The sequence below is a fragment of the Stegostoma tigrinum genome, chromosome 1, assembly GCF_030684315.1.
Source record: "Stegostoma tigrinum isolate sSteTig4 chromosome 1, sSteTig4.hap1, whole genome shotgun sequence".
NCBI lineage: Eukaryota > Metazoa > Chordata > Chondrichthyes > Orectolobiformes > Stegostomatidae > Stegostoma > Stegostoma tigrinum.
The window spans coordinates 75,813,745-75,835,346 of record NC_081354.1 but is presented as its reverse complement, the minus strand read 5'-3'; the positions used below and the strand labels follow the sequence as shown (position 1 = coordinate 75,835,346).

The window sequence follows — 21,602 nt, the reverse complement described above, 5'->3', positions numbered from 1 at the left end:
AATGCATTAATTGAAAAGGAACCTTTTAAGAAAAAAATCAAAAATGAAACATAACAGCAAAATATAGAAGCAGAAGAGTACAACAGAAATAAGAACCAGAGAAAAAATAACAGCAAAATGTCAAAGCTTAAAGGTTGCGTCTAAATATATGCAGAATTTCTAATAAGATAGATGCGTTGACGGCAAATAGAATTAAATGAATAAACTAAGGAAGAGTAATTTGGGGCTCAAATCAGTGTCCTCAACTAAAATGAGAGCAATGAGAGAGAAGTATGAAGGAAGAGTTCTCTAAAGGTAGGCTGTGAGAATAAGGGTAAAGTAAGCCGATGAGCAGTAGCAAACATTCAAGTAGATTCCTTGTAATATTGAGCAAAAATTTATTTGGGTTAAAAAGGAGGATTCGATGAGAAGGATGACTACCTATGATTAACAAAGGTGGGTAAAGACGAGTATCAGAAACTAAGCCACACAAAGTAGCAGTAGCGGTAGACCAAAGGATCTGGATTATTTTTAGGATTAGTAGCAGATAACTAAAAAGCAAAAGAGATTTAAAAAGTTGATAAAGAAATGGCAAGAAATATATTTTAAAAAAGCATGGTTAAAGTGAGTGTGGGACCCTTGGAAGATGCAACTAAAACAGTCATGGAAATGGCAGATAATTTAAACAATATTTTGCATCAGCTTTCTTAGTGAAGGACACCAAAAACATCTGAGACATCAGAAAAGGTATTAATGGGTAGAAAGGTCTTGGAATAGTCTCTATCACAATATGGGAACAAGAAAAGAAAATTCAAATCTCCCAACTTTAATTGGAGGAAATTTCTATCCAATCCACCATGACATCATAAGCAAGCCGATTAATTTAGCCACATGAAATAGAACTCTGTTGCCAGCAGACATGCAAGACTAAACACAGCTTTCAGGAGCAGCAGGTAGATTAAATAAAATATAGAAAACTGTCAAGGAGAGATTTTTGAGAGAGACAGCAGACAATGGTTTGGGGCAGGAAGAAAAGCCTTGCAAATTATACTGGGACCAGAATTAGACAGACAAGAATGGAACAAAACAAGAGCAGACGCACCCAAGCGAACAACAGTAGAAACGAACTGGAGATGCATAGTGTGGTCAACCATGTCAAATACTGAAGACAAAGATGGGCAAGAGGAGACTGTTTACTTTTGCTATACAGCAACTAGAAATGAGCAATAAATTTTGACCAGGTCAGCAATGCTCAAGAATGGATTTTGTGGAAAGGCCTAAAGGGCCTTAATATACTACCATACTTCATTTTTTCTTTACTCATTTATGGGATGAGGGAGTCACTTCTAAACAGCATTTATTGCCCATCTCTAATTGCCCAGAGGACAGTTGAGAGTCAACCACATTGCTGTGGGTCTAGAGTTACATATAGGGCACACGAAGTCTTGGGCAGCACAGTGGTTAGCACTGCTGCCTCAGTGTCAGGGACCCGGGTTCAATTCCAACCTCGTGCCATTCTACACAGTTGCCTATTCTCCCCGCATCCGTGCTGGTTTACTCCCACAGTCCAAACATGAGGGGGTTAGGCAGATTGACAATGTTAAATTGCCCATTGTGCCTAGTGTGGGAAATGCAAAAATAGGGTAGGGGTCAAGGTGGGATGCAGTTTGGAGGGTCAGTGTGGACTCAATGGGCCGCATGGCCTGCTTCCACAGTGTAGGGATCATAGTTTCCTTCCCTAAAAGAGACAGTAGTGAACGAGATGGGTTTCTCCAATAAATCAATTATGGAATCATAAGGCCATAAGACATAGGAGTGGAAGCAAGGCCATTTGGGCCATCGATTCCACTCTGCCATTTAATCATGGCTGATGGGCATTTCAACTCCACTTCCCTGCACTCTCCCCGGAGTCCTTGATTCCTTGTGAGATCCCTACATGGAAACGGGTCTATTTTGTACTGGCACCAGCTCCTCTCTGAAGGCTTTCACTGTTCAATTCTGTAATAACATACCAGTTCTTAAATCCAATCCACTTATCAACTCTCTGAAGTTGATGGTTATCACTGAGTCTTAATTCCAGAGACTTTTTATTCAATACAAATTCCACCAATCGGCCATGACAGGATGCAAACCCAAAATGTTTTCTTGGACCCTGGATTTACAGTCCAGCAATAATATCACTAGGCAATTGCTTCCACATGCGCACACATTTATATCTCACATAATATAGTCCTAAGGGCAATTCAAACAGTATGGAACAAGATGTATTTCAGAAGTGCAAGTCAACAGAATGAATGTGCCAGATCACATCATCCTTCATGTTAATCTGCCCTACTTTAGAAAAGTCAAATACAGTTTTTCCTTACAACAAGTAATATGCTGCTTTCTGTCAACAGATGTCAGGTCTGCAGGCTTTTTCCAGCAATTCCTGTTTGTGTTTCTGATTTCCAGCATCAACATATCTTTGTGTTTTTAAGAAAAAGAATGTTTGGGCTTGGGGGGGAATTTATTTTTTCTAGATTTGTTTAGCAACTTCACCATAAAAGTCATTGGCTAACATTGGTGTCCAACATATTTTAAATATGACAGCTTACACTATATAATTCATGAATGATCAACAAAAGCCAGTAAAGAAGCCTCTCATTGGATTTACACAGATTAAATGATCAGAATCCAGAGCTTTTAGGACTGGATCATAAACAACCACTAAGCATCAAAATAATTAGGCAGCTGAGTGCCAAAAGGTAGAAGCTTCACACCAACGTAGAAAATAGGGTGGGTTTGAAAATACCTAGATCCTGTCAATACACTCAATTCAGGCTGCATTTTTGGTTCAAAGTGAGCAATCAATATTTTTTTTAAAATATAAGAGGAAGTACTTCAGAAAAGGGATATCCAAAAGAGGAGTTTCAGTAAGACAATCTTCTTTGACAATTTTGCTTTAGGTTCAGTCGTGTATCAGACCTTCTGGTAGTCAGCATTTCCAAACCTTCAGAAAACAAATGAATTTCACCAGTAGCTCCAAAATATTGGGCACATGTGTACACTTCAGACATTAACACCTTTTTCCTTCACTTACAACGTAAACATCACCACCACAAGTTGTTCCCAGAACGTATTGAATTTATTTTACATGATTCCATCAACAAGACTTTGTGATTTCTAATTCATATTTGGATTGATCATAGTAACCATAAGAAACTCTGCTTCCTCGTGATCTGAGTTTTAATCTTTTATTGTGTGGTATACGTTAGTTCGTGAGGGTGGTACCAGTAATATCGCTTTATTGAACTGCCATCCTGATTCACTAAGGATTCCATTGAAATATTATGTACAAATTAAAAGTTCAAAGTTCAAATGGAAATCCAACAGGTAGGTCACCTTTGGCTTGTAGACGCTTAAAAGACATTTGACATATGTATCAATTTCTGAAAAACATCCCAAAACATGTACAAGCATCCCAACCAGGAGTTAAACAAACCTCATTTTGTTCAGATGGGATCTCAACAGCCACTGAGATAACTTTTCTGATGACGAAGGCGGCTAAACAGTTCAGCATGTGGAAAACAAAACCTTCTCCCAAACTGCTATGACGTGTTTGTAAACATTCTCCATCAGAGTGCAGCAAGGGTCATGGTAAAGCCACAACTCCTTCTATGTTATCCAAGCAAGATCCTTAGAGCTGGCAGGGTAGAAGTAAGGTCATTAAACTCGTAATCCAGATTACCAATTTAATGGGTAAGACAGCAAGGAAGTTGACGTTTCAGGTCAGGACCCTTCTTTGGGAAATTTTTTTTCTGCAGGAAGGGTCCTGACCCCATACGTCAGCTTTCCTGCTCCTATTATGCTGCCTGGCCTGTTGTGTTCCTCCAGCTCTACACCATTATTTCTGACTCCAGCATGGGCAGTTCTTACTATCGCTGAACCAGTTTAATGGACTTTGGATCAGTGATAATGGGAACTGCAGATGCTGGAGAATCCAAGACAATAAAATGTGAGGCTGGATGAACACAGCAGGCCCAGCAGCATCTCAGGAGCACAAAAGCTGACGTTTCGGGCCTAGACCCTTCCGAAACGTCAGCTTTTGTGCTCCTGAGATGCTGCTGGGCCTGCTGTGTTCATCCAGCCTCACATTTTATTATAATGGACTTTGGACGTGGCTTTAAATGGTGAAATTTGAATTTTAAAAATTTGTCTAGCTTTTATTTAAATTCCAATTGTGACCATGTAACCATTGTCATTTGTCATCTGAACTCAGCTGGTTAGATCCCAGGAGCTAACATTTGCCATCTTTACCTGGGCTCCAGATTCTCAGATTTGTGATTCTCTCTTCACTGGCTTTTCAGGCCATTTCCTGCCTCTACCACAAGAGATCCCAAGATTACTTGGAAAAATGGGACTTTTCTGGCATGCAGACCAATGTCTTTCAAATGAGACGTTAAAAACCAAAGTCCTGTCAGAGGGACAAAGGAATTTACATGGTACGACTTTTGCATGCCAGCCACGGCTTGGTTGTCTGCAATTTCACCCAAGTCAGAAGGCCGAGAGTTCAAGCGCTGCCTCAAGAGTGAGCACAAAATCAAGACCAACACTCCTGAGGGAATGCTGCATTCTGAGATGCCATATTTTGGATGAGATGTTGAACTGACACCCAGTTTGCTGATCAGGTGAGTGCAAAATGACACCACAGCACTACTTTGAAGAAAAGTAATGGTATTATACCCAGTGACCAGTTAATATTTATCCTTCAATTAACAGGATAAAACAAGATTCTCTGGTCATTACCATATTGCTGTTTGTGGATCTTGATGAATGAAAACTTGACAATGATAAATTCATTTCAAACCCTCTTGACCGTGCACGCTTAGACATCTAGGATTAGTGAAAGTTGGTATACAGGTGCAAATCTTTCTGTTAAAGAGATATCAATATCACTACCACTAAACTGATAACTTGTTTGTTAATCTCACTGCTTGTGGAACTTAGTTTTGCGCATACAAGATAGATGTACCAACTGAAGATAGGATAGCGCTACACTCCCAAAATACTTGATATTGCTTATGATGTGTAGAGAGCTATACAAATGCAAGTTCCTTTTTCCTCCCCCAAACAAAGAACAGTATTTTTCAAAGGAGGACAAAAGATTGGAATTCACCTTGTGAAAGGAGGGTTGCTTACTTTGGATTTGAAAATCCAATCACCAGACTAACTAATTTAGGAAAATGTGACTGTTGTTAATTAATGTATTGTTCATTTCCTAAATTAAATTTTGTTTTTAAATTACAGCTTGCGTCTTAAAAGATAAAAACCACACAAGGAATACACAATTTATTAAACATTTTGTTTCTGACACAGGCCCTCTCTTTGAATTCCAAGTTCGGCTCATGGCACTGGATCATGAATCCCAGAGCAAAACTCCTAACATCAGTTTACCAGCAACGTGGCCTCTATCAAGTTCACTGCAGAACTACGCATCAGAAGAGAAATGTCAGTGCACTCACCTCGACTGGCTGAGAAGGAATTTTAAGTTTGGATAGCTTTGCTCTGGCACTTGCTTTCATCGCAGCTATATTTCCATATGGCTCCTCAGTGTAATCCTCGGAAGGTGGCTTTAGATCTGGAGATTTACTAGGTGCTTGGTCTTGCCCATCCATCGGTCTGACATAAGCTGTAGGTTTTTGCTGTATCATGTTTGGTTTCGATGGTAAAGACGGTGGAAAATTTTGAGATGCATGTTGGCTGGGGACAGGAACACTTGGATCAGAAGACGCATTCTCAGGATCACCTGAAGGTACTTCTTGTTCACTTGGAGATTTTGTTGGAGGACAGTCTTTGCTGTGACTAGTCTTATTTTGTTGCAGTTTGGAATTGGTATACCCGCTGGAATGTAAGGGGGATAATGGTGTTATTGGAGACAAGGGCTGCATTAGCGAGGACAATGGTAACAGTGGTTGCAAGTGTTGCAAATGGGATAACTGGACTTTGCTGTGACTGTCCGCATCCGCTGGGCGGTCACCCCTGGCTCGATGGCTACTGCAAGTTTCCTGGCCGCTATAACAAGTGTCCTTATTTTGGCTTTGGTTTGGAAATAAGCTGTAGCTCTTAGTGTTCTGACTGAGACTTTGGCTGTTCTGTTCTATGACTGCAGTGTTTTTTTCAGAGGAGCTGACACCAGTTGATGAAGCTGCACTGAGAGGTCCCATCGATCGTGGATTGCTGCTTTGAAAGGAAGGCTGTAGTGAACAATTATTTCTTTTTGCACCAAGCATGCACTTATCTTTTTCTTGTGAAACCAATGGAACTGTCCTCTTGGGTATACCAATGAGGTTCTGATGACTCCTGTTACTTATCAGATCTTTCATCTCATCATAGTTGCCCAGCATGTTCTGAATGCGGCTGGAAAGTTCATCCCCTTTATTGGTCTGCACAAAAAACAGAAACATGGTTAATGACTGCAACTCTAAACAGCCTAGTTATGGTTCACGTACTTCTGCAGAGGCAAGTATTCCAGAAAAACGCACAGTCTTTTACAAATGTCAGACACTTTTTCAAAACATGTGTACGAGATTTTTTTTTCTTTTTAAACGCACCCTACAATGGTTTTTGACCAGAAAGATCCATTCTGCCTGCTTATCTGGGCTGATTTTGCAACACCACAGCAAGTTAACTGTTAAGTGAACAAACTTTAGAAATATCTTTCAGACTTGTAGCTCAGTGCAGTGATCCTGAAGGAAAATTTACATCTTGGAAAGTCCAAGCATATTATGTATACCTTTGGATGTAAACTTATTTCTTTGGCATGTGCATCAGCCCCAGGCAAGCTTAATGCATTTGGGGCCAGATAGATTCACTCAAATTGCTGACAGTGAAAGGAAAGGTTGTTAGAAATGTAATTGTACAAAATAAAACCTTCAAATGGCAGAAAAGCTTGACAAAATTGTACTGAAAACCATCTAGCTCATTAACAGATTAGCAGATTAGGCTGGCACAGCTTGTGCTGCTCTAGAAACATGTGGTAATTTGTAAGTGGGAATAGAGGTGCAGTACATTCAAATCTTGAAGCAGGTGGCACATCTGAGGCGGCTAGGGATGTGCCATGCTCAACCACTAAACCTCAGTTCTGCAAGATCGCTCAGTGACTTGACCGAAACTGGCCAGATTCGCTACCTTGTCAGTTGGTAGCGAAAATTGGGAGACAGCAAGCTGCTGCCATCCGCAGGACAGGTCTCCAAAATTTGAAATGGAATATTTTGGGTGAGGACCAAGTTGAAGCCTGTAGCAAGGAAAACTAAGAAGAATCTCCTTGATCTTCCTGGCTCACCACATGAAGGCAACTGCAGACATTTTTTTGAAAAAAAAACTGTCCTACCTGGACCTCTTCTACCAGTCACTGCTCTCCTGCTTGGGATTCCAGTTAAAATTGCATATCGGATCCTGATAACTGAATCAGAGCCCCAATGTGCAAATTTAGACAGAGGCTCCATGTGCTTTTGTCGGGGGGGGGGGGGGGGGGGGGAGGGGGGGGGGTGCGGCGCAGTGCTGATAAAAAGAGGTGCCGAGAGCTGTGCAATACAGAATCTAGAAAAAGCTAAAGCCAAATCAGTCCAGCCTGCTCTGTACTTTACCTTGTATGGCTCACCAAAGAGAGGGGCATTTTCAAGGAAAGGGTCTTTGTCGAGATGAATTTCTTGGTTTCGTCTTTCCCTTTCCTTAATTCGAAGCAAATTTCTGTCCTCGTTGTACAAGCTGTTGAAGAGCACAATAAATTAAAATTTCAGCTACTTGACAAGCAAAACGGACAATTTAGAAACACAAGAGATCAGGAAACAGTCTACCTGTCAACCAGTCCATGTCAGGCTAATTTTCTCCAATTCAGTCCCTTTGATATGCAGTATTTCCTTAACTTACCTCTCAATTCATTAAGTGCTACCATGTACTTCATCACTTGGAAACGCCAATAAAAGTGTTCCAAATATCAGAAATAAATATCTGCTATTTAAAAAGAGATTACAAGGTGTACAGCTGGATGAACACAGCTGGCCAAGCAGCAGAGGAGCAGGAAAGTTAATGTTTCAGGTCTGGACCCTTCTTCAGAAACCTGATTTCTAAAGAAGGGTCCAGATCCGAAACTTAGGCTTTCCTGCTCCTCTGATGCTGCTTGGCCTGCTGTATTCATCCAGCTCTACACCTTGTTGCCTCAGATTCTCCAGCATCAGCAGTTCCTACCATCTCTGATATTTAAACAGGCCTATCCCATACAAAAGCATTGGGAGTCATGGAAATGTTGATTTTCTAGTGTACTGCATACATGCTTCAAAACCTTCACAAAATGCTGCCAGCATATAGAGGATAAACAGCCAATGGGAAAAAGTGGAAGTCATTGGAGCAGAAAGTATTTTGAACATCAACACAATGCATGGCTGTGGAAGGAACTAGCAGCAGAATTGGTAGATTTTTCAGTGGCACTGGAGAAGGAGCTAGTAGCTCAAGGAACAGTAGTTGCTTACAGAGGATCATTCAGGAAACGTACTTAACTCCTCTTAGCACACATGAGGAAGGGGCTTTCATTACATTGCTCAAGGCACTGAAAATGACAGATTGAACATGGGATCACTACTACACAATTGTGTCATTAGTGTGGTCTATGATTATTGCTGGCTCGCTGGATGTTTGTAAAGTCCTGATACATTGCAGATATACTACCGTGCTTTATAATAAACGTAATTTTACAAAAAACTGAAGTACATTAAAAAGATTGCTGCTGCCATGAGACCTAAAAAAGGTATGAGCAGGATAAATCTCCATGCACATCACAATTATCTCTGTTGTGATCATCAAATACACAAAGAAACAGGTGACCCAAACACCATCTGTGACACAATGCAACGCACAAAATGGCTGTGTCATTCAGCTCGGAAAGATCGTAACTAAAAGTAACTGAAAGTTCATGAAGTGCTTTGGCAGTGATATGGTCAGGTACAACACAAATTTAAATCTTTTTTATACTCTTCAGTATCTATATACAATCTGTGACAACACGCTAATCCAATAAAAGTAGAACTGGAATGAAAGGAAACCAGAGTGGAACAGAAATTGGTCAGACACTACCAGTTTGGTCAGCTGATAGCCTTACGTAAAGTCATTCAAAACAGCTTACTTATGATACATTTAACACAGTAGAATAACGTAGAACAAAAAAGAACTATAGATAGTATGTGCAATATTTGCACTATAAGCATACATATATCTCAACACGCTATATGTGTAGTACAGAACTCGGGTCAGATCTATTGTTAGAACTATGATTTTGTTACCAGCTGCCATTTACTCAAATCACAAGGCTGCGGATATAATTAATGCAGAAACCAAGAAATGGCTAAGGTGATTGAATAAATACTTTGCATAAATCTTCACAATGGAAGGAATTAACAGCATTCCAAAATTACAAATAGTCAAAGGGCCAAAGGAAAGTGTGGAAATAAATGCAATAACCATCACTGCAGATTAAACAAACAGTGTTAGGAAAACTAATAGGGGTAAAAACCAAAATCAATCCCCTTAGCCTGATGGGACGCACCCTAGGATGTTAAAGGAAGTAACAACAGACATGGTGGATGCACAGGAAGATGTAATCTACCAGGAATCCTTCAATTCTGGAAAAGTCCCAGAGGATTGAAAAAACTAACAGCCAAACTTACACCTCTATTTAAATTGTGAAGGAGACAGAAAACAACTATACTCGTTAACGTTTTCCGAAATAGTAGACATTAAGCTAAGAATCTTAAAGAAGGATGTAGTAGCAAAGCATTTACAAATACATAACATGATCTAACAGGCAATATGGCTTCATGAGTGGGAAATCACGTCTGACAAAATTTACTGTAATTCTTTGTGGTGGTAACAAGCAGGATAAAGGGGAAAACAGTAGATATAATGCATCTGTATTTGAATTTTCAGCACATTTTTTGAAAAGGTACATTAGGCTACTTATGAAGATAGTAGCCCATGGTGCTGGAGTTAGCGTATCAGCATAGACAGAGGATTGGCTAACTCGGAAGGCAGAGCTAGGTCAAGGAACATTTTCAGAATGCACCAAGTGAAGTGCCACAGGAATCACTGCTGGAACCACATAATTTAGGATACACATATTAATGACTTGGATAAAGGAAAGTGAATATATCCAGCTGAAGACATAATTGAGACAGCAGGTGGTGAGGTTGACATGAAGATTCCACAGAGGGGGGAAAAAAAAATCAAGTGAAGGGACAAAAACTTGAAAAGGTAGAATATAATGTGGGAAAATGTGAAGTAGTAATGCACCTTGACAGGAAGAATAGAGAAACCGAATATTGTTTAAATGGAGAAAGATGGCAGTAAAACTCAAGAACAAAAGGGTTTTAGGAATCATCATCCATGAATTGCACAAAGCTAGCATTCAAGTTCAGTGGGTATTATAGGGAATGCAAATGGAACATTTCAGTGAAAACCGACTATAGAAGTTGGGAATTTTTGCTAAAACTACACAGGGCACTAGTCAGACGACAACTGGAATACTGTGAAGGATTGGGTCCTTATCCAGGGAAAGATATACCGATATTGAAGACAGCCTGGACAGCTTTCACTATGCCGATACCAAGTAAGAATGTGTCTTCTAAAAAGGAGGTTAAGTAGATTGAGCCTATACTTGGGGTTAGAAGCCTGAATAGCAACTTTATTGAAACAAATATTATTCTTGGAGGACTTGACAGGGTAGAAACAGAAAGATTGTTTCCACCTGTGGGAGAGTCTAGGACCAGAGAGCATAATCTGAGAAAAAGAGCTGCACATTTAAGATGGATATGAGGAGGAGTTTCTGTCGGAGCTTAGTAAATCTATGAAATTCATTACTGCAGAGGGCTGTCGAGACTGGTCATTAAGTACATTTGAGTTTCAGTAAGGGAATCAAAACTTATGTGGAAAGGGTAGCTATGCAGAATTGAAGATTTTTAGATCAATCATGATCTCATTCAATGGTGGAACAGACCTAATGGGCTTGAATGGTGTACTGCTGCTCCTATATCTTATGATCATACAACACTTGCCGAGAACTGTACATTCCAGTTCTATCAAAATCTGCAACTTACTACTGCAGAATTATCAGTAGTGCTGGATTTCAATCTACAAAGATCAAAAACAGAACAAATACTAAAGCAGAAAGAGCAATGTGCACCTAAAATATTGCTATGGTTAAGTTTTATCGCAAAAGGCAAATTAATAAAGCACAGCATTCCTTTTATTGACCATATAGAACGAGCCCAGTGTTTACAGTTCAACATGTTGAGCATGGTTATTAGTGGACAAGCACTAGTTACACATATAAATATAACCAAATCTATGCTATGGTGAACATGTCAAAGCAGACAACTTGTGGGAAGGGGAAAGGACAAGGACATCCACCATCCTAGATTTTTTTTGTACAAAGGATGTGGGCAGGGAGCAAAGAGGTAGAAGAATTTTCAGGAATCAGTATTGTAAAGAAAGATTTGTGTCAAGTAGCTCTTCATGCCTACTGAATAAAATTTAAATGGAGATACTATCTAGCTGACCCCCATGTGTTTGGCACAACTACTTATTCATCATTTGACTCCTTGTAAAAACAAAAGCAGCTTAACAGGCTTTTCTAATTAAGTCAGAAACTAAGATCTTTTCTCTATTCTCCTCTGATTAATTACATCAGCAGCTCTGGATAACAGTGGGCACAAGCTTCTCGTATTTCCTCATTACAGACGCTGAAGCACATCTTCAGCAGCCAGGCACCCAGAAACTCACTTTTAGTAAAGCTAGTTATTCAGTTTATTTATAAGGGCATAATTCAAATCTTATAGAAAAACAATGGTGCCTAGGGAACTAAGAGTTGTTAATTCTAGCGTTACAACAGTTGAATGGATGACAAATGCAATCACTTTAATAAAACAAAAATACTCCTGCAGTTCCCAAGCACGATAAAGACACAAAGCAAACCAGATAGTGTCCGTAATTCTGGGCAAGCAGCAACTATGGAAATGTGGTACTAATTGCCTCTAAGTTACATAATTGCATAACATCTAACATAGGAGGGAATATTCCCCCCACTTGAGATCACTGTATCTAATGTTTCCCTAACTCAAGTTTTCACACATACTCAAGGCAGAATTCTTGAGGGTTCGATTTAGAGCGGAAGCATCACTCTGGCACCTTTCCTAAGACACCATCATACAAAAGCTGCATTAAGTGCAGGCAGCACACAATCATATCCGTACCCAACAACTCCTACCTTTTGCCGGAGCCACTGCCTAGCAATGAGTTGGGAAACTCAATTGATAACTTGGTGCCCCAACCACCATATGCAAGGAGTGCAAAGGTTAACCTCAATCCCTCAACTTGTTCCAAACAAAAATGGCTTCTCTGGTTAATTGATACAATTAAGAAGCCGAGTTGAAGATTAATGGCCAGTGTAAAGTACCAGGCTATAGAAGAATAGCAGGCATATCACAAGATTCTTTTTGATAAAAGGCTGTACACTGTAAAAGAAACAAAGGTAGTACAGTCGGGGCCCCAAACATCAGCCTTCCTGCTCCTACGATGCTGCTCGGCCTGCTGTGTTCATCCAGCTCCACACATTGTTATCAGAAGGTAGTATTCTGTTGTTTGGAAGTTCTGAAGGGAAAGTAAAAAGCTGATATAGTGAAAATATATGGAAGAGGAAAATATATAGGGTAGTAGAAATGTAGAATGAAATTCTGAACAGTGTATAGTAAAGCAACTTGTATCTAAATCGGAAGACAGTATTTACCCACAAAAACTGTGCAGCAACGGAAGAACCTTCTCAGAAAGACAGCAGTATTACAAACTTCTGCCTCATTGTTGCTCTTGTGGGCAAGGTGGCTGTATTTTTGTTATGTCAAACAAGTTTGTTGAAGCCAACTTTAGCACGGAAGGAGATGTAGGAGTGGAGAGATTTAAGGCAATGTGGAGGCCAGAAAATTTGCCTTACTAAAAATAGCCAAAGCATCAAAGCCAACAACAACAGTAGTTACTGCTGGTTAAACATGGAATGAAATGAAGAAGCTCTTCCAGTTTGCAAACCTCCTCCAATGCCCAAATCAATCACCACTAACTTTAGCTCCTCTATTGAAGAGAATTTGTGACATTACAGCTCATTTCCAGATGTTGTTGAATCTGTGATGTGGAGTTGCTTATGTTGGACTGGGCTGGGCAAGGTCAGAAATCACACGACACCAGGTTACAGTCCCACAGGTTGATTTGAAAACACAAGCTTTCAGAGCATAGCCCCTTCACCAGATAGCTCAGCAGTCTAAAACATTTTTCTTTCCTTAGCCCCTTCTCTCCGGAGGCTGTTTTCAAATAAACCTGTTGGACTATAAGCTGGTGTCATGTGATTTCTGACCTTGCTGAATCTGAGAACTAGACTGTTTGGCCATTATTACCATTATACTTTAAAGTCCTGTACAGGCAGAACCAGCTGAATGGCTTCATTCTGCCCTGTAACAATTCTCTGATTACCCATTTGGTCGTACAGAACTACAGTATTGTTGAAAAACACATTTTATCAAAGCTTTCTGTCTTTTCACTAGAGTACAGTGATGATTAGTTTGTTTCCTCTAGTACAATATAAATGTGGCTTTCCCTGTCTTGGGATTTCTTATGAACTGTCTCAATGAGTGCAAGACAAGAACTGACAAAATGTGTCTTTCCTCCACCCATCCCCTCTCGGTAATTCTCAATTCTGATTCAACAATATTCATGTCTAAACCAAATCACAATGAATGCAGGAAATTTGATCTCCTAGGCAAAACTATCAACTCTTTCATGGTCAATTCAGAATACCCATGGGATCACCAGATAGCTGTTCAGTTTAAATGGTTTTCTCTCCTTAGCCCTAAGGTACAATTATTGGGTCAATTATAGTAACCCTGCCAGTGTTCTGGCTGAGCTTAGCAAAGCAAAGACAGCACATCAAAACAGAACTAAAAAAGGAGGAAATTCTGAACAACCCAGGTCTCTCAGCATCTTGGAAAGGAGAATACAGTTTTGATGAAACAAAGTTGACCAAAAGTTTCAACTAATTCCTTTTTCACAAGCTTCCTGACCTGCTCAGTGTCTCCAGCGTATTCCATTTTACTTCCCAAGACCCGAGCATGCATAGCAACCTGCCTTTGTATCAAAATCAGCCTGCCCACCTCCACATCTTAAACTATTCCTGAAATCTCTGAAATTTGTGGGGCAAAGTGGGGCATTAAGAGACACCACAACCAAAGCTGAAGCCTGCCCTCTCCCAAAATTGCTTAGATATTTCCAGGAGAAAATTCACTAAATAGTGATTAGCAGCAAAAATATGGGCTCAATTTGAATTCTCTAAGCAGAGGATACTGTGTTTATAGTAGGATCCATTGTTCAGCCAAGACCATTAAACAGATAAGAATAAGGTGTCAAGTGATGGATTTGCTGATTGATGTGGAAAAGCTACAGAATTAAGAGTTCTTCCCCACCTCCATTAATACTGTCTCTCAAGCACTGAAAGTCAGAATTTCATGCCTACCTTTTTGGTGGAATGAATCAGATCAATACCCAGTTATTCACTAGCTGCATGCAAGATGAAGACAAAAACACTGAACAGATTTAGATGGCAACGTTCTGCTGAATTAACTGATCTGAATTCTGCAGTATAAAATTAAGATATTCCCAAGCAATTTAACTAAACCAGCACTAAATTACCAAGCAAAACCATTGGTCTAACCAAAAATCAAAGTTGGGTAGTTTTGTGATCTGCATGACAGGCATTTTGAAACGCTCTATAATATTCAGTGATAACGTCACTGATATCTGCATCACCGAGGCCAGCGGCCAGCTCACTGACACCTCCTACCACCACCTTGAATATAACCCCACCCACAACCAGAAAACATCATATCCCAAACCATCCACAACCTCATCACCTCAGGTGGCCTCCCATCCATAGCCTCCAACCTCATCATTCCCCAACCCCACACCGCCCACTTCTACCTCCTTTCCAAAATCCACAAACCTGACTGCCCTGGTTGACCCATTGTCTCCGCCTGCTCCTGCCCCACCGAACTTATCTCCACCTAACTCAACTCCATTTTTCTCCCCCTTGGTCCAGGAACTCCGTACCCATGTCTGTGACACCACCCACGCCCTCCACCACCTCCTAAATATCAAATTCCCTGCTCCCCAAAACCTCATCTTTACCACAGACATCCAGTCCCTACATACTTGCATTCCCCATACAGGTGGCCTAAAGGGCCTCTGCTTCTTCCTGTCCCACAGGCCCGACCAGTCCCCCTCCACTGACGCCCTCATCCGCTTAGCTGAACTCATCCTCACCCTCAACAACTTCTCTTTTAATTCCTCCCACTTCCTACAAAGGGGGTGGCCATGGGTCCCCGCATGGGCCCAAGCTATGCCTGCCTCTTTGTAGGGCACGTGGGACAATCCCTCTTCTGTACCTACACTGGCCCTAAACCCCACCTCTTCCTCTGTTGCATTGATGACTGTATCGTCACCGCTTCGTGCTCCCACGTGGAGGTTGTACAGTTCATCCACTTTATTAACACCTTCCATCCCAACCTTAAGTTCACCTGAACCACCTCTGATACCTCTCCCTCCTTCCTGGACCTCTGTTTCCATCTTGGGCAACCACCTGGAAACTGATATCTATTTCAAGCCTACCGACTCCCACAGCTACCTAGAATACACCACTTCTCACCCACCTTCCTGCAAAAATGCCATCCCCTATTCCTTCACCTCCACCACATCTGCTCCTGAGGAAGCATTCCACTCCCAGACATCCTAATTTTTCGAGGACCACAACATTCCCCCCTCCACGGTGGTCAAAAACGCTCTCGACTCATGTCTCCTGCATTTCCCGCAACTTATCCCTCACACTCCCTCCCCACAATAATGACAAAAACAGAATCCCCCTTGTCACGTACCACAACCCCCAACCTGCAGATCCGATGCATCAGCCTCCGCTGCTTCTGCCACCTGCAATCTGACCCCACTACCAAGGATGTCTTTCCCTCCCCACCCTTACCTACCTTCCAGAGAGGCCACTCTCTGAATCCTTGTCTGTTCCACACTGCCCACCAGCCCCACCATCCCTGGCACTCTTTCCTGCAACCACAGGAAGCGCTACACCTGCACCGACACCTTCCCCGCTCACCCCCATCCCAGGCCCCAAGGAAACCTTCCACATCAAACAGATGTTCACCTGCACATTTGCTAAAGTGGTATACTGTATCTGCTGTTCCTGATCTGGTCTCCTCTACATCAGGGAAGCCAAGCGGACCCTTGGAGACTGCTTTGTGGAACACCTACACTTGGTTTGCGACAAACAACTCACCTTCCAGTCATGAACCACCAACTCCCCCTCCCACTCCTTGTACGACATGTCTATCCTGGGCCTCCTCCAGTGCCACAACGTTGCCATCCAAAGGCTGGAGTAACAGCACCTCATGTCTTGCTTGGTAACCCTGTAGCTCAATGGTCTCAATTTGGACTTCACAAGCTTCAAAATCTCCCGCCCCCCACCGACCACATCCCAAAACCAGTCCAGCTCGTCCCCACCTCCCTGATCTGTCCGTCCTTTCTCCCACCTCAACGCCCACCTCCTACCTACCAGCCCCACCTCTGCCTCCTTGGCCTGCCCGTACTCCCTTGACTGACCATCCCCCATCCTAAGTCCTATACTCCACTTTACTGGCTCCATCCCCATCTCCTTGAACTACCTGTCTCATCTCCACATAACAGCCTCTTTATACATTTTCTATCCACCTCACCCACTGTCGCTATTTATTTCAGAATCCCCTTCCCTTCCCCCATTTCTGGGGAAGGGTCCAGACCGGAAACGTCAGTTTTCCTGCTCCTCCGATGCCGCTTGGCCTGCTGTGCTCATCCAGCTCTACACTTGTTATCCATAATATTCAGTGGCTTGTTTGGCATCGCTCCACCTAGAGCAAACCAAGACTCGACTTTGACCATAAGAAATAGGAACAGGAGAAGGATATTCTGCCTTTCAAGCCTGCTCCACCATTCAACAGGATCATGGCTGATTTGACATTCCTCATGTTTACTTTCCTGCCCTTTCCCTTAACTCTTGATTTCCCTACAGATCAAGGATCTCAGTCTTAAACATACATATGGACTCTGTCCCCACAGTTCTCAGTGGCAAGCTTTGAAGACTCTCAAACCTCAGACAAAATTCCTCCTCAGTCTTAAATTGGCACTCTTGATTCTGAGACTACACCCTCTGCCATGAACAGAAATATCCTTTCAGTATTTACCCTGTCAAGCCTAAAGGAATTCTGTGTATTCCAATTAGCTCAGCTCATTCCCAAACTTCAGTGAGTCCTTGCCTGTTCAAACCTTGTTCATAAGACAATTCCTCCACGCCAGGGATTACCCTGGTGGACCTTCTCTGAACTGAGTCCAATGGATTATCCATCATATCTTCAAATCTTCATCACCGCTTCTGCCACCTACAATCTGACCCCACTAACCAAGGATATCTTTCCCTCCCCACTTCTTATGTCTGAATTCATTTCTTTTCTGCAAAATCTTACATGCCATTGTTGTTCTTGTTATTGCTTCAGAATCAACTTTTTCCTATTTTAAGACACAGTGATTACATGTATAAAAGGAATCCGTCTACAAAAATTTCCACAGCTTATGCAAAACATTTTAAGCAAGCTGGTTGAAACATTTCTCAGTCAATAACTCATGTCCTGAGCTGAAATTGGATGGCAGAATCTGGCATGCCTCATCTTCAGGATCCTGCAGTAGCGGGCAGAGACACTGTTGGGATACTTACCTATAAGTCACATGCATAGTTTACAAAAAAAAAGAGAAACAAGAAAAAGCCTAATGCTTAGGAGTGGAAGTAAGAAGCCAGAGGGAGAAGAGAAGAATGACAAGAGTAAAAAAAGTGGGCACATTTAGACAGGGACAGGAGGGGGGAAAAAAGAGAAACAAAACAAGGGGGATGGGTTGAGTTTAAGTTGAATAGGACACAAAATCGGGTTTGAGTTTGCATGAGTGATTTGAGATAGGTGGGAAAGCTACAGCAGAAAGCTACATCCATTCCATTGGCCTCATCAAAAGCAAATGTTGGTGGCCCTTTTGCCTGCTCTGGGATCTCAATAGAAAGTTATGGCGAGAAAAAATTTATTAGGTCAACCAGCTGCTGAAAGGCAGTTCAGAGGGATTCTAGGTATTCTTTAACTTGCTGTGTGTCATGTAATACAAGATTGGCTAGCACAATCTTGAAGAAGCTTGTCCTCATGTATTTTGGCTTTGTCAACATTTAACGTTAAGTGTTTATCTAAGCAGTTTCAAATCAGATACATGAACAGTTGCTTTAAGATGGTGCCATGGAATGGATGACTGAACACCATTTGGCTTGATTATTAGGCGATGGGTAATGTGCTGACAATTCAACACAAAGATAAATCAAAATATTATGCAACATGAATGGAGCTTGTAACTTTAATGAAAGGTGATAGAAGGAAAAAGTGATATTCCCACTTACAAAGCACAAAAATATTGTCACCGTTCAACTAAACATACGTAGGCTTACACATTTAAGTTAAAACAATTATGATGTTTTACGCAAGAAGCGATTGCAGAACTAGTCGAACATTTCTGGTTTTTGCTTTGGCTTGAATGCTTTTTCCTTGTTCTCCCCAAACAATTGTGCAATGTCAATGTCAAGCCTCAAACTAAAAATGGCTATTTGATTGTGGTGTTGGGTGGTTGCCAGTAGAAATATAAACCAGCCAATTATACCTACAGTGCCATAGGAAGTACATCTTTATAAGATGGGCACTGCTAATGTAACTAATCACGCAACATAAACGTAGCAGGGAATTCTTTTAAAATTTCAGCATGATGCAGAATTGCTGTTACTCAGAAATTTGGTCAGACATTTTTGATGCAGTATAAAAATAAGAAGCGCTTTAATGCACAGCCACATTAAATCTCTCTCAGTTCTTCCCTTGTTCTCTAATTTGTTTTTAACTATCCATACTGGGGAAAATCGGCTGTCATGGAACGTCATGCTGGCCTTTCTTGTGACATCTTCAAACATCCACTGTAGCTCATTTGCAACAGATCTGTGACATTCATCATCCAATTATGCCTAGGTCAAACCCCCTTTCTGCTGTCCTCCACTTTGCCCTGTAGAAGAAATCTCTGTAGCTTTTCAGCAAAGATCAAATGGCTGAAATATTAAATGTTGTTTTCTGAGCGTCACTTTTGGATTTTACTTAAAAAAAATCAAATTGAACTTGGGTGTTTTTCATTTTGTAGCACACTGGATACATAATTAGTTTCATTTATTCTGAGGCCTGTCAGTTAAAAAGAAAAAAAGTCTTGACTGTGGCATTAACATATATAACAGAAATAACCTCAGGTCCAAAACTATTTCCTGGAATTGGATAACATTTCTTAACATGAAAAAGAGGCCATTTTAACATTGGATTACAGAATCTAGGCAGTGCAGTGTTCGATTAGAGACAGTACGCAATTCATCTTCTAATCTATCAATAAGTATAATAAGTTAAGGGAACAAATTTCTTATTAAAAACACAAGAGTTCCAATACTCAAATGGTATTATTTTCATGAGCTTTTCAAACAAAGTACAGGGCTGTTGAGTGCAAAAAAACTTCAGCATTATTAAACATTAAATGCTCCAAAACCCTTGACATAATAGAGACACAAAAATTACTTAATTAGATATTTCTGATCCTGCAGATTTCTAATAACAATTCCAAATCTTAAGTTAACACACAAAGTGCTTAAAACAAACTTAAAGCTTAAAGCTGAGCAATAATTCAGTCCTAGAAGCAGTGCCTTCAAAATTTCACTACCGGTTGTACTTTGTTCCGAATTTACAGGTTTATTTTAAAAATTAAGCCGAGCTACATACCAATATTGCATGTAAAACGACATCATCAAAAGTGCTCTGCTTGAATGAAAACGAATCAAAACTACAAACAGATCCAGGAAAAGGATTCCTCAAAAAAAAGGTCCTTAATATTAAAAGCTAGCTCACATTCTTTGTAAACATGCAGTTTGAGGGGGCTGGGGGGCAGGGGGAGGAAAATAAAAGATAAAGTCTTGTAACATACTCTAATGCTTCGCCGTGCTGAGCAATCTCACACAAACTAGCCTGTTAAATGAGGTTAGTCATGCATTACCACTAAATGCCACTTGACGCTGCCATGGCAACAACCGTCCTAGATTACAGACGGTGGTACACAGCTGACTCCTCATTTATCACATGCGTAGACAACATTTCCATGACTGCTCTTTTTTGAAGTGACTCTCTACTGTAACTACCTGGCCATTCTACTGTCTGTTCCTACTACAAAAACCAGGCATCCCAATTTCAACCACGTCAGTTCAGGCACAACCTAACCTATTTTAGTATTATCCTTGGGGGTGGAAAAAAAATGCCACTGTATATCTAAAAGCACATCAGCTTAAAAAAAGGAACATGGACATGCTGTGCAGGCATCTCATCAGCTTAAAATTTCCTGGGGCCTCCAAGAACAAACAGATTTGATTTTCTAGTCACCACCTTTACTCTTTTTGCTGTTTGAGAGACTTTGATATCTGTAAACTGGCAGCTACATTCTTCTGTACTGTAAGAGTGGCTACTCTTGGAAAATATTTAGTCACCGGTGAGGGCATTTTAGAACATCTGCAGGTTGTGAAAGGTGATACATTCCTTCATTACCTCAAGTTTTTGCATTTTCCTAGCTTGCGTATCAAAATCACTGAACTCCCTTCCCTTCTCCTCCCCACCAGATGCAAACTGGAGGAGCAGGAAGAAAACCAGCCGCTTCTAACTCAGGCTATGAAGATCAAGTTTATGCACTGGAGGGAGGTCAATTACCCGTGTAAGCAGTTTGTGCGTAGGCCCTGATGACATCTGCTCTTGGATCCTGCTTCCTGTCAGTCACAGATCCAGCTCCCACTACTGCAAGAGCATAACTCTCAGGCTCAATCAATTTCAGCTCTCTTGGGATTCAAAGAGCAAAAAAAAAGGCAGCTGATCACAATCAAAGCCAGGAAAGAAATTTCCAATTTGCAGGTTTGAAGATGTCCAATCAGTCTTTCCAAAGGTTGCGTTGGTGGGTGGTAACAGCAAGATGAGGACAATCAAACGGCACAGGATTGCAGTCAAGAGCAAAATTATATTGGATTCTTTCAGTGCCCGGGCCCAAGAACCTGAAGCCAATCGTATTGTTTAAAATAACTAAAAAAAAGTGAAGAACTGAACTTGGCAATTTTCTGCTACGGTAGCTTAGTACTAACCCAAGATGCAGGGACAGGAAGGATGAAAATTAGGATAAAATCAAAAGTAAAATCAAACATATTTGCTTTGGGCAAGTTAAATGCACACTCAAAGCCCACTGCAAGTTTTGGATGGTTGAAGCTAGACGGCAAAATGAAGGAAGCTTAGAATCATTCCCCAGCAATGTTATCATTTGTGACACATTAAGTCTAGAGGAATTCTCCCACTTTTTCCAAGTTTGGCTAGTTGCATGCATCATTACCA

General features: G+C 41.1%; 1 protein-coding gene across 2 annotated transcripts in view; it reads right to left on the bottom strand.

Moving 5' to 3' along the window:
- The window catches only part of LOC125452177 (AF4/FMR2 family member 1-like), a 156,736-nt gene that overhangs the window by 86,705 nt on the left and 48,429 nt on the right, over positions 1-21,602 (bottom strand). The window contains exons 1-3 of one of the 2 annotated variants that reach the window (XM_048530261.2): positions 19,965-20,083; positions 7,605-7,725; positions 5,481-6,401 (exon numbers count right to left, since the gene is read on the bottom strand). In XM_048530261.2, coding sequence (XP_048386218.1) covers positions 5,481-6,401; positions 7,605-7,725; positions 19,965-19,990 — 1,068 coding nt within the window. In that variant the 5' untranslated portion in view covers positions 19,991-20,083. Of the gene's footprint in view, positions 1-5,480; positions 6,402-7,604; positions 7,726-19,964; positions 20,084-21,602 lie in introns of those variants that run through there. The other variant, XM_048530269.2, reaches the window with a different exon arrangement.